Source organism: Zingiber officinale, chromosome 7A (assembly GCF_018446385.1).
Source record: "Zingiber officinale cultivar Zhangliang chromosome 7A, Zo_v1.1, whole genome shotgun sequence".
Taxonomy (NCBI): Eukaryota; Viridiplantae; Streptophyta; class Magnoliopsida; order Zingiberales; family Zingiberaceae; genus Zingiber; species Zingiber officinale.
Genome location: NC_055998.1, coordinates 27772465 through 27786617, shown reverse-complemented (window position 1 = coordinate 27786617; position 14153 = coordinate 27772465). Strand labels below are relative to the sequence as shown.

The 14153-nt window shown below is 37.7% G+C and overlaps 1 protein-coding gene across 1 annotated transcript; it reads left to right on the top strand.

Annotated features, from left to right (window-relative positions):
• Window positions 1-294: 294 nt before the first annotated feature.
• Window positions 295-6659, top strand: LOC122001229 (indole-3-acetaldehyde oxidase-like). Its single transcript, XM_042555873.1, has 10 exons — window positions 295-535; window positions 631-2403; window positions 2562-2821; window positions 2996-3205; window positions 3521-3739; window positions 3831-4796; window positions 5388-5483; window positions 5617-5715; window positions 5808-5997; window positions 6223-6659. Exons 1-10 carry the CDS (start codon window positions 403-405, stop codon window positions 6450-6452), a joined length of 4176 nt encoding a protein of 1391 aa, XP_042411807.1. The 5' UTR covers window positions 295-402; the 3' UTR covers window positions 6453-6659.
• The last annotated feature ends 7494 nt before the right edge of the window (window positions 6660-14153 follow it).

Below are 14153 nucleotides of genomic sequence, written 5' to 3'. Positions count from 1 at the left end.
AGGATAAAAAAATAGAGAATATGATATATTATGTAGTGAAAAGTGAATATTTAAATTTAATAAAATAATTTTTTTTATCTTAAATTATATATTTTAGATAAAGAAATTAATATGAATGCTTTAATATGGATGTTGATATTAATATTTAAATTAATGTATATATAAATATTTTAATTTTTAAAAATAAAATTTAGTTTAATTAAAAAAATTAATAAAATCTAAATTCTGATGCAGTCGATCAACACAAATCCAACCCAAAAATATCTAATCCTAAAAAAAAATCTCCAGCCCAAAGGTCGACTCGGATTGGGTCCCAGATAACTGATACTCGTTTTCGGCGTCGTCACCACCGGAATTCATTATCTTTCGTTTACTAACGTGCGGTAGCTGGAGCAGGTGGAGATGGAGGCGAAGCTGGTGTTCGCCATCAACGGAGAGCGATTCGAGCTCGCCAAGGTCCATCCCTCGACCACGTTGCTGGAGTTCTTGCGGACGCAGACTCCGTTCACAGGGGCCAAGCTTGGGTGCGGCGAGGGTGAGATTCTCCCATCCTCTCTCAGTTGAACTGAAGAGTTAATTAGCGCCATAAAAGTTCGCACTTCGTTATGATTTTGTAATCTCGTGGAATAGGTGGGTGTGGAGCTTGCGTTGTTCTTCTCTCTACATATGATCCAGTTAGCGATCAAGTCAAAGAATTCAGTGTCAGCTCGTGCTTGACGCTTCTCTGCAGCATCAATTTCTGCTCGGTTACCACCTCCGAGGGACTTGGGAACAGCAAGGATGGCTTTCATTCGATTCATCAGAGGTTTGCAGGCTTCCATGCGTCCCAGTGCGGCTTCTGCACTCCTGGCATGTGCATGTCGCTCTTTGCGGCCCTCACCAACGCCGACAAGAGCAGCAGGCCTGAACCTCCCAACGGGTTTTCAAAGATTAGAAAATCCGAAGCCGAGAAGGCTGTCGCAGGCAATCTTTGCCGATGCACGGGCTATCGACCCATTGCAGACGCTTGCAAGAGCTTTGCGGTCGATGTGGATTTAGAGGATTTGGGTCTGAACACATTCTGGAAGAAAGGGGTAGAAGACGCCGACATCAATAGACTGCCTCGTTACAGCAGAAGTGCAATCTCTACATTTCCTGATTTTTTGAAATCTGAGATCAAATCTTTACTGGGTAGTTTAGAGAATTCAAAGGATTTTGGCTTTCCAGAGTGCCATTGGTATCGACCTTCTGGAATTGAAGAACTCTATGCGCTTTTGGATTCCAATGAATTCGATGAAAGCCGTGTGAAATTGGTCGTTGGTAACACAGGGTCTGGTGTTTACAAGGAAAAAGACCTGTGTGATAAGTATATTGATCTCAAAGGGATACCAGAACTCTCCGTGATCAAGAGGGATGACAGCGGGATTGTGTTTGGAGCTGCTGTACCAATTTCCAGAGCCATTGAAGAGCTGAATAAGGGAAAAGAAAGAATGTTCCAATCCAAAGAAAGTTTAGTCTTCGCTAAGATTGCTGAACATATGGATAAGGTGGCTACGCCATTTGTTAGAAATATGGCAAGCTTGGGTGGCAACCTTATTATGGCACAAAGAAATCAATTCGCGTCAGATGTTGCTACCATTCTTCTTGCTACTGGATCTACTGTGTGTCTTCAGATGCCTTCGAAAAGGCTTACTCTTTCCCTGGAGGAATTTTTACAAGGACCTCCATGTGATGACAGAACCATACTTTTAAGCATACATATTCCTTGTTGGAGTTCCACAATGGGGTCATGTTCTGAAACAAATCAACACACTATTTCTGCATCTACAAGTGAGCCCAGCATCCTGTTTGAGACTTACCGAGCAGCTCCACGCCCTCTCGGGAATGCTGTTTCTTATCTGAACTCAGCTTTCTTGGCTAATGTTAGCATGGATAAGAACTCTGGGGATTCTGTTATGCTTGATCTAAACTTGGCTTATGGTGCTTATGGCGGTGAACATGCTATCAGGGCAAGGGAAGTTGAGAACTTTCTGATTGGTAAAGTTCTCACGACCTCAGTTTTACTTGAAGCTACAAAAATACTTCGGAAAACTATTATTCCAAAAGAAGACATTCCTCATTCAAACTATAGATCAAGTCTGGCAGTTGGTTTCCTATTCAAGTTTCTAGGACCATTGGCTAAAGAGTTGTGTGTGTCTGAGAAACACTCGCATGCTGATACTTCTGGTGTTTTCGAACTTACTGGACATCCTGATGGCAAAATCAATGGAACTGCTGATACATTAGTTCAGAGGGAATCAAACTGTACACTAACCAGTAGCCTTGATGACATCTTATCTTCAAGGCAGTCAATCCAATTTAGCAAGGACTACTATCCTGTTGGTGAGCCTATCAAGAAAGCTGGAGCTGAAATTCAAGCCTCTGGTATATTCATGTAACTATTTTCTTTTTCGATTGCTGTATATTTATTTACAGTTAAGAAGCATGTACAATCTAAGTATAGATCATCATATCTTGGTTCTAAAGATCACCAATTAAATGTTATCATTCCATTGTCTCATTCACTTGGGCTATATAATCAGGTGAAGCAAGATATGTGGATGATATTCCTTCTCCAAAAGATTGTCTGTATGGAGCATTTGTATACAGCACAAGGGCTTTGGCTTACATAAAAGGAGTCCAATTTAACTCTACGCCGTCATCACAGAAAGTCATTGCATATATCAGTGCCGGGGATATTCCAAAAGGAGGCCAAAACATTGGACTCGATTGTCTGGATTTAACAGAAGTTTTACTTGCCAACTCTCTGACAGAGTATGCTGGTCAGGCACTTGGCATTGTGGTACATTTCTACTCTTCTTGTGTGCAGATTTTTTTATCATATATGGTTTTTCGTTTTCTAGATTGCACAAAATCTCTTTTCTTTTTAGGAAATAATATTGTTTTGACTTTAATATTGGGAGGTGTGTTTCTGCACCTGCCGATGAACTACTGCTAATAGTTAGCTGTTTATTAGATTGCAGAAACACAGAAACTTGCTAATATGGCAGCTAAACAAGCAACAGTGAAGTATAGCACTGAGAACCTGGAACCTCCCATTTTATCAGTTGAAGATGCTGTTAAAAGATCTAGTTTTTTTGAAATTCCTCCCTTTTTTCGTCCTCAGAAGGTTGGCGATTCCTCCAATGGCATGGCAGAAGCTGATCAGAAGATTCATGCAGCTGAGGTAACTTTCATTTATTTTTATCTTGCTGGTCTGAATCTGATCTCAATAATGCAATGTCAATCAGAGGTCTTCCAGGATACTTAGGCATTCATTAGAATCATTTGACTACCTACTGATAAATGTCTTACTGTCAAATATGGCAATCTCTCGAATCATGAAAGAGTTTGTGGAAATTTCGTTGCATTAGGCATTCTTTTGGTAACAATATATGGCAGTAGGAAGCTAATGCAGAAGTGATGGAATGTAGTACACAATATGTTCGACACAACGAAGCTCTCTTTCTACTTCTCACTCAAATGTGACAATGGTTTGCAGGTGAAACTTAGTTCTCAGTATTACTTTTACATGGAAACACAATCAGTTCTTGCCATACCAGAGGAAGATAACTGTATTCTGGTCTACAGTTCAAGCCAGTGTCCTGAGGTTGCACAAAAGACGATTGCCAAATGTCTTGGCATACCATTTCACAATGTCCGTGTGATTACAAAAAGAGTTGGGGGAGGTTTTGGTGGGAAAGCTGTACGGTCAGTGCCGGTGAGCATCTGAATTCGCATACACTTTTTGTGTGTTTTATTATACTCCAATCCTTCTCATGGCTAAAGATTACTCTCCCCCTGATCTTCAGGTTGCAACTGCATGTGCTCTTGCAGCATTCAAATTGCGGCGCCCTGTTAAGATGTATCTTGACCGCCAGACGGACATGGTGATGACGGGCGGCCGACATCCTATGAAGATAAACTACGATGTTGGTTTCAAGTCTGATGGAAAAATTACAGCCTTGCATGTAGATATACTAATCAATGCAGGCATAACAAATGATATTAGTCCAATCATTCCACTTAACACTGTAACAGCACTAAAGAAGTACAACTGGGGTGCTCTTTCTTTTGATATCAAGCTTTGCAAGACTAATGTCTCAACAAAATCAGCCATGCGAGGACCAGGAGAAGTACAGGGATCATATATCGCCGAAGCCATTATCCAAGATGTAGCATCCTTCCTCTCCAAGGATAGTCATTCTGTTAGAAAGAAAAATCTCCACACGTACGACAGTCTCAAGCTATTTTATCCAGTCAGTGCCGGTGATGTGCTGGAATATACTCTACCTTCCATAGTTGATGATTTGACTTCATCTGCAAGATATTTTGAACGACTTGAAAAGGTACAGCTTTTCAATGACTTCAATAAATGGAGAAAACGAGGAATTTCTTGGGTGCCAGTTATATACCAAGTTACGCAAATGCCAACACCAGGGAAAGTATCTATTCTCAATGATGGATCAATTGTCATTGAAGTTGGAGGGATTGAATTAGGTCAGGGGCTGTGGACAAAGGTTAAGCAAATGGCAGCATTTGCCCTTGGACAATTATGGGATGATGGAAGCCAAAATCTTCTGGATAAAGTGAGGGTCGTTCAGGCAGATACACTGAGTTTAATTCAAGGAGGCATAACTTCTGGGAGTACCACATCAGAATCAAGCTGCGCAGCAATTAGTGAGTCCTGCAAAATTCTAGCTGATAGACTGAAGCCTGTTAAGGAAAATTTAGAAGCACAAATGGGCTCAGTTTCATGGGATAATCTGATTGTCCAGGTGAGTCATTTCAAACTAATGACTCAAAGAAAAATCAATTTTGTTGGACTGAACATTTTAAAGTATGGCCATCACTAGAGATACAACCTTGCATTAAGTACAATGGTGGGATAAGACTCATGTACTCAACACTAATCCTTTAAACTTAGCCACAAGGAGAATAAGTTTGTTTGGAAATCCAATTGACCAAAGATTTAAAAGGTTGATTTGAAAGTTTCCAAACTAAATATGTAGATACAAAATTCCATCTTATACTTTTAGTTCGATAGGTTTTTATTTACTTTCATCTTGTGGAGGAACCTACACTTTAAAGAAAAGCAACTCTATCCTAAAACATAGATGGATGGTCTCCAACCTTCAATCTTCTCTCAGTACTACTGTTTTGTTTTATCATTTTTCTTGTGGTTGAAACTCGAATATTTTCTTTGTTATTCGAATAGAATTCCTTAAACTGAACTTGGAAAAAGTTCATATGTTTCTTTTGTGGATTTTATGTTTCAATATCTCATTATTCTTAGAATAAATTGCATCATGCTCATTCTTTCATCTTCATATCTTGTGATTTATCTACCTCCTCTCCTTTATCTGCAGGTTGCTAGGCAATCTGTTAACTTGTCAGCGCATGCTTACTGGGTTCCTGAAAGAACTTCTAGTATTTATCTTAACTATGGAGCTGCCATGAGTGAGGTAACTTAATAATATACGCTGCCATAATCCACTCTTTTATCATTCTATAACACCATTGTGTTCCTCTTGAATGCTTCTTTTATCGTCTTTACACTGAGGTTTGCTCACGGATTTAAAATGCTTTGCACTTTAGGTGGAGATCGATGTTCTTACTGGAGCTACTACAATTATGAGGACAGACCTCATTTATGATTGTGGGCAGAGTTTAAACCCTGCAGTGGATTTGGGACAGGTCCGGTTCACTTCATCTCCTTGTTTTTAGAGTTTTCATTAGTTTCAGCAATCAGCATTCATTTGATGCTGCTCTGAGAACATCCTGTGCAGATTGAAGGTGCTTTTGTTCAAGGAATCGGTTTCTTTATGTGTGAGGAGTATGTTGTAAATGGCGATGGACTAGCAGTTTCAGACGGAACTTGGACATACAAGATCCCGAGTCTTGACATCGTTCCGAAGCAGTTCAATATCAAAGTGTTGAAAAGTGGATTTCATGAGAGGCGTATTCTATCCTCAAAAGGTACTACTCTTGCAGTTTTCACCAATTGCAGTAGACTATCATATGTTTGTTTATGCAAAATTTGGAAAGGGTGATCTATTTCTATGTAGAGGATACTGAAATGGTCACGTAAAATCCATGCTAGATCTATTCATCCTACCTCGATCTTTTTGTCTCAACTTGCAATGCCTCCTCTTATGATTCTGAATTTGATTGATACTCAGATCTGTAGTTTCTTTCATGCAGCTTCTGGGGAGCCACCTTTACTTCTTGCTGCTTCAGTTCATTCTGCAATCAGCGAAGCTATAAAGGCTGCTCGACTCGAGTTCCTTGCTATCAACAAACTTGATGGATCCCCCTCATTCTTTAAGTTGGAGGTACCCGCAATCATGCCGGTGGTGAAGGAGCTTTGTGGACTTGACAACGTGGAGAAGTACTTGGAAAACATAGTGTCTGCTCAACGAGTGGAAGCTTAATTAACAAGGGCAATTCTTGTGTCGATGTAGTATCGAAGATTAAACGAGGTAAAGGAGTTGCTGTGATCTCACAACATGGACTGTATTTCGATAATGCATGGATGCCAAAAACTAAGATGGGTAAAACTAAAACATGCCCCCAAAATAATGTAAACATGTTGATGAGGCCGAAATGCAGCCCCACGTGTCTCATATGGTTAAAAGTTATGTTGAGCTGTAAGTCAAAGTTAAGATAGGATAAACATAACTCACAGGATATAAAACTCAAAACTCAACCTAAAAAAGATTTGAATCTAATCGAACCCGCTCAATACACTCATCCCAACGATTTGAGTTTAACGAAGGACGAGTTAGCTATTATGCCTCGGCTTCATCCGCCGACATTACCCCGAACTCGGTCTCAACCACTAATTTCACCCATGCCTCAGCCTCAGTCGTCATTATCCATGTGTCGACCCCATATCCATGTTAGAGTGTATATTAAAAGTTTAGCTTTTTGTATAAACATATAAGAATCACATTGGTCAAATGCCTACATTTATGCTAAGTGTAGTTATCCATTTAATTTATATTGTAGATAACATGGTGTGAGGAGACACACAGAATATCATGGTGTGAGGAGATACACAGAATATCATGTTATCAGATCCTTATAAATTATAAACAGTTGCTCACAACCAAGATAGAATGGGGCAAGCCATTGGAGTGGTTGTAGTGTAATTAGGTATTATTTTATCTTAACTAATAAATTACACTAGTACACTATGAGTGTATTGAGTAGGACCAATTGAGGTAATATCTTTTTATACTGAATATATAAAAGAATAATACCTCTGTTATTATGTAAATGTGTACTCTTAATCATGATATAATAACAAGCACATATACTTAGTATTTATTTCTTTGATTTATCAAAAGGTGTGATTTAGCTCGTTAAATCAATAGGCCCGATAAGTTGGGAAATGATATTATTTATATGGTGTGTTGTTGATTATAGAATGAAACTATATCCTAGTAATTTAGGTTGATGATGCCCCCTTGAGGAGCTCATAAGGATTGTCATGTAAACCCTGCAGGTTGACTTAGTCTGACATGACGATAAGGTTGAGTGGTACTACTCTTGGAGCTAGATATTAATTAAGTGAGTTGTCAGTAACTCATTTAATTAGTGGGCATTCAATATCTTAAACACAGGGAGACTAACACACTCATGATAAGAAGGAACTCATATAGTAATATGGGATTGGTGCGGTAGTGCAATAATAACTCTTTAGTGGAATGAGATATTATTGATGAACTTGAGTTGGGTATTCGGGGCGAACACGGGAAGCTCAAGCTCTTCGGGAGATCAAAACCAATTCCTCCTCTCAATCTCTATTGTAGCATCTTATTTATAAGTTCTTATATCCACACAAACCCAACTTCTTACCCACCTTAAGGTGGTCGGTCAAGACAAGCTTGGAGCCCAAGCTAGGGTCGGCCAAACCAAGGTAAGATGGGTTCAAGTTGTGGCCAGCCCTAGCTTGGAGCCCAAGCAAGGGTGGCCGACCACATTGAATTCAAAAGGAAGTTTTATTTTGTAAAATATTTCCTTTTATAGAGATCCATTAAAAGGATTTAAAAAGAGGATTTTAATATAAAACTTTGCTTTTTTAGATCGGTCATAAAAGGAAATAAAAGGAAGTTTTTATTTTGTTGAAAACTTTCCTTTTATGTTGATTTTAAAAGAGAGTTTTAAATTTTTAAAATCTTTCCTTTTATAGCTTTCTACAAAGGAATAAAAGAGATATTTAAAATCTTTCTTTATTTGTAGTTATCTATAATGTGAAAGAAAGATTTTAATTTTTTGATAAAACTTTTCTTTCTTGAAATCATATTTTATTTTAAATCTTATCTTTTATATAGATATCCATAAAAGGATTTAAAAGAAAGATATTTTAATTTATAAAGCATTCTTTTTAGAACTATCCACAAAAGGGATTTTTAAAAGAGAGATTTTAATTTTTGTTTAAAATCTTTCCTTGCTTGGAGAACAAGCATGTGGTCGGCCATGACAAGAAGAAAAGGAGGTTTTAATTTTTTGTTTTAAAATTTTCCTTTTTAGTCATTGGCAAGGAATATAAGGAAGTTTTAATTATGTTTAAAACTTTCCTTATTTGCCAAGACCAAGGAATATAAAAGAGAGGGTAGAGGTGCCTCACCTCACAACAATACATCTTCTATTCCTCTCCTCTTTTCCTTGGTGGTGGCCGGCCCTTACTCTTTCTCTCTTCTCCTTTGTTTTCCCTCTTGGTGGCCGGCGGCATATTGGTGTGGAGATCCATTGATGGCCAGTTGCTTGAAGGAGAAGAAGAAGAGAAGGAGGTTCTCTTGTCTAGCATCCCTTGGAGGAAAGTTGGTAGCCGAACTTCATCATCTCTTGGAGAAAGTTGGTGGCCGAAACTTGAAAGGAAGAAGAAGGCTTGGGTGGATTCTCGTCTTAGTAGATCGTCGCCCACACGACGTCCGAGATAAGAAGAGGAATACAATAGAATATCAAGAGGTATAACTAGTTATTAGTTTCCGCATCATAAGTAGTTCATCTTTGTATAGATTTTGAAAACCAAACACAAGATGTTATCAATTTTAATTATCATTTTTGTTATCGATTTTTGTTTCGATTTCATGTTTCGATAAAGTGTTTCTATTGAGGTCTCTATTGTTAAACCTTGTTTACTGTGAGAAGTTTAAATATCTGATTTTTTTGAAAGGCTTTGTCTAGGCAGTGGTGAATGATCTCATACCCAAGAAGACCTAGTGCCTTGCCACATTTGACCTGGAAGTCGATCCTTGAAATAGATATTTGATCAACTTCTGTAATATGGTTTAACTTAGGAAGATCACATCGGTTGAACTTGAAGTAAGAATATTAAGTTTCGTTCTCAATTCAAGTTTAACTTCTAAAGGGAAAATTTGGATTAATAATGTTAAACATCATTTGTAATCCAAATTTAATTTTAGTAGAACACATGGGTAGATAGGATAGTTCTATGCTTGTATAAAATTTTATACAGGGGAACTAGGACGGTATTCCGAGTAGCAACCAACAATTGGTATTAGAGCTAGGTTTTAACCTCTGTGTGTTTGGTTTTAGTTAATTATGTACATGTCATACATATTTTAGGCAGAATAATAGTAGAATGTGCAAATAGATTAACTCTGTGGTTGTAGGCTCCAACTATTATGGCATATTGTGATTGTGTGTGATTGGACCCTCGAACATGTCGAGGACATTTTATGTGTGTGCATGATTGTATTTATTAAATACAGCAGGAGTTGTATTAGTTTTAGAATTTTATATTATTGTTCGATCTAGACTCTATGTGCATTCCTTTGTGGAATATAGGATCGATATATGTAAAATTCTATTTTTGTCGCGGATCGTATCCTTGCGAGGCGTGGTGCTATTTGAGGACCAGAGGCGCAGCGGAAAAAGAAGCAAGATAGATGTGGCGACTAGACTCGATTGCGGTGGCTGAAGATGGCAGCAGCTAGGGTTGGCATCACACGGAGGACAGTGATGGAAGAGGCTATAATAGTTGGAAAATTATTTTTCCATATTTATTTCTTTTAATTGCTATGATGTGTTTGTGCATGATAAAATCCTCATCTTAAAAAAACTAAGTGGGAGAGGGATTAGTAAATAAATTATACGATCTCCATTACTGGTTTGTAAGTGATGCAACAAACTTGCGTGTTGGCTCTGAATGCCTCCCTCCACAACGGATGAGTTTGTTTGTGGATCACTAGATCAAACTTCTTTTATGGATAGTTATAGGAAATTATTTAGGAGCGTGTGACCTTCTCCAACTTAAGGGGGGCAATCCTATTTAATGGACTAAGTATCAAGTAATGGTATACACTTAGGCGCATTTAATAGTATCCTCCCCAACATAGTCACTACTATTATTTGTGTGGCCAAAGGAAAACCAACTATTAATTTGTCATAAAAGCTAGGTAAAACCCCCTCTTACAAATGTTTGAATTTGTATATGTCCACACTAACGTGGCATACAAAATTCATGGTGTTTGAGGTAATTTTATTTGTTATAAAGTTAGGTTGACAAAATAAAATTTATGGGTAAAACCTCCTCTTACAAATAATTGAATTTGTATACGTCTACACTAATGTGGCATACAAAATTCATGGTGTTTGAGGTAATTTAAGGTTGACAAGATAATTAATGGGTAAGACCCTCCTCTTACAAATGTTTGAATTTGTATACATCCATACTAACGTGGCATACAAAATTCACGTTGTTTGAGGTGTTGTGAATTTAAATGATATTGTTTTGAGGAATCAATATTATTTTAAATTCTAAAGTTTTGATCAAATATTTGATCAAAGATAGACCAACTATTAATTTTATTTGCTACAAAGATAGGTTGACAAGATAATAAAATTAATGGATGAAATCTCCTTTTTGAATTTGTATACGTCCACACTAACGTGGCATACAAAATTCACGGGGATTTTGAGATGTTGGTCTTGACCAAATATTTTTGTGATTCTTAGGATTTCAAATGTTTTTCAATTCCCTAGTTGTTATACTATAGAATAGACTTAGTAGTCTCAATTATAATGATTGGAAACAAAAACTTAGACACTAAGGTGAATTGTCCTCTCAGAACTGAGAACAATCAAGGTGTATTTTATTCATTAGTTGTTGAAACATATTTAGTGGTGTTATCTACCGGTACCAGGTGTGTAGATACGGGAGCTACTGATCATGTCTGCAATTCATTGCAGGGGTTCCAGGAAACCCAACAACTATATGAAGGGGAAATCACCGTCTACATGGGCATTGCTGCAAAAGTAGCAGCTGTTGCAGTGGGAGATGTTTATCCTCTGATAGGAATAAAACATGGATTTTGAGAAATTATCTTTACGTACCAAGTTTTAGAAAGAACTTGATTTCAGTTTCTAAACTATTCAAGAACTTGATATTCTGTCTATTTTGATAATAAAGTTGTTATCAAGAAAAATAGGGAAGTTATCTATTCTGGTACGTTGATTGTCAATTTATATATTCTAAATATAAAAACTCCCACGATGTAACAAATGAAAATTAATAACACATCTTCTAACTCTAATAAGAAAAAGAAACATTTGGAAATGAACCAATCATATCTTTGGCATCTAAGGTTAGGTCATATTAACTTGAGTAGGATTCAAAGGATAATAGCTGATGAACTTTTGGATTCATTGGTAGTGGAAAACTTTCCAACCTGTGAGTCTTATTTGGAAGGAAAAATGACCAAGAGGCTTTTTATGACTAAGGGGTATAGAGACAAAGATGTGTTGGAATTATTCTGATTTGTATGGACTTATGACTATCCAGGCAAGAGGTGGTTTTGAATATTTTGTCTCTTTTACAGACGACTATTCGAGATATGAGTACATTTACTTGATGTGCCGCAAGTCTGAGTACTTTAATAAGTTCAAAGAGTACAAGGTTGATGTGGATAAACGTCATGATAAAAGTATCAAGACACTACGGTGAGATCGTAGTGGCGAGTACCTCTTAGGAGAGTTCAAGAGTCACTTATCAGAAGTCGGGATTCAATCCCAACTGACTACACCTGGTACACTCCAACAGAATGGTGTGGTAGAACGAAGGAATAGGACTCTTATGGAAATAGTTAGATCAATGATAAGTTATTCAGAATTACCAAATTCATTTTGAGAATATACTCTGGAAACGAAAGTGAACATAGTACATTCTAAGTCAGAACCCTCTACTCCCATAGAATTTTAAAATGAGTGTAAGCCTAGTCTGAAGCATATTCGGATTTGGTTAGTCCAGCATATATGCTGAAGGGAGACACTGAACAGGAGTTCACTTGTTTGTGGGTTATCCTAGAGAAATGAAAGGAGGTTTATAGTCCTAAAATTCAGAAGGTCATTGTTAGCACCAATGTTTAATTTTTAGAAGAGAGTTATGTAATGAACCACAAGACATAAGTAAATTTATTCTTAAGGAAATAATAAAGGGCACGTCTAATCTAGTAGCAACAGTACAAGATGAGATACCACAAGAAACTACAACACGTGTCACAAATGATACACAACTACAGACAGTGCCTCGTCGTAGTGGGAGGGTTGTTAGGCAACCTGAAAGATTCATGTTTTTGGAAGAGTCATCGGACTTGATCCCAGGTAAACATGAACCTGATCCTCATACATATGACGAAGCACTCAAGATAAAGATGTAGCATCTTGGCAAACAACAATGAATTCAGAAAAAGAATCTATGTATTCTAACAAAGTCTGGGAGCTAGTAGAACCTTCAAGTAGTGTAAAAGCTATTGGATGTAAATGGATCTACAAAAGGAAAAGAGGGGCAGACGAAAAGGTGGAAACCTTCAAAGCAAGGCTTATTGCGAAGGGGTATACTCAGAAAGAGAGAATTGATTATGAGAAAACCTTTTCGCCAGTAGTTATGCTTAAGTCTATCCGGATACTTTTATCTATTGCTGCTCATATGGATTATAAGGTTTGGCAAATGGATGTCAAGACAGCTTTCCTTAACGGAAGTCTTGAAGAAAACATCCATATGTAGTAACCAAAGAGGTTTATTGCAAAAGGCAAAGAGCATCTAGTATGTAAGCTCAATCGATTTATTTATGGACTAAAGCAAGCTTCAAGGTCTTAGAACATCCGGTTTAATGAAGTAATCCAGTCGTATGGATTTATTCAGTGTCCGGATGAGTCTTGCGTAAAAGAAGAAATGTGATGGAAACGTGGTGGTATTTCTTGTACTATACGTAGATGACATTTTGTTAGTTGGAAACAATATCAAAGTGTTGTCGGAAGTAAGGGTATGGTTGTCCAAGCAATTCGATATGAAGGACTTGGGAGAATGCACACATATTTTCGGGATCAAGGTAATAAGGGATCGCAAGAAAAGAATATTATACTTATCCCAAGCTTTATATATCGATACAATTCTAGCTCGTTTTAGCATGCAAGACTCCAAGAAAGATTTTCTACCTTTTAGGCATGGAGTATCTTTATCTAAAGAAATGTCTCCGAAGACATCAAAAGAGATAGAAGATATGAAGGCAGTTCCTTATGCTTCAGCTGTAGGAAGCCTAATGTATGCTATGTTATGCACGAGACCGGATATCTATTTTGTCGTGGGCATGGTTAGCAGATATCAAAGTAATCCAAGACAGGGGCATTGGACTGCCGTAAAGCATAGAGATTATATGCTGGTTTACCAAGCAGATGATTTGATCCCGTGGATTACACGGATTTTGATTTCCAATCAGATAGGGACAATTGTAAGTCGACCTCGGGGTTTTGTGTTTACTTTAGAAGGTAAAGCCATAACAATGGAGGACTGATAAGCATAGATGCTATTCGGACTCCACCATGGAAGCTGAGTATGTGGCAGCCTCTGAGGCAGTCATAGAAGTTGTATGGCTCAGAAACTTCATGATGGACTTAGATGTGATTCCTGGTTTGCTCAAAAATTATTACAATGTATTGTGATAATAAGTGGTGCAGTAGCAAACTCGAAGGAACCACGAGCCCATAAGGCAAGTAAACACATAGAGCGCAAGTACCACCCAATACGAGACATCGTATAACAAGGAGAAGTTGTTGTCGCCTAGATTGCATCAGATGATAACCTGAGAGATCATTTCACTAAGACC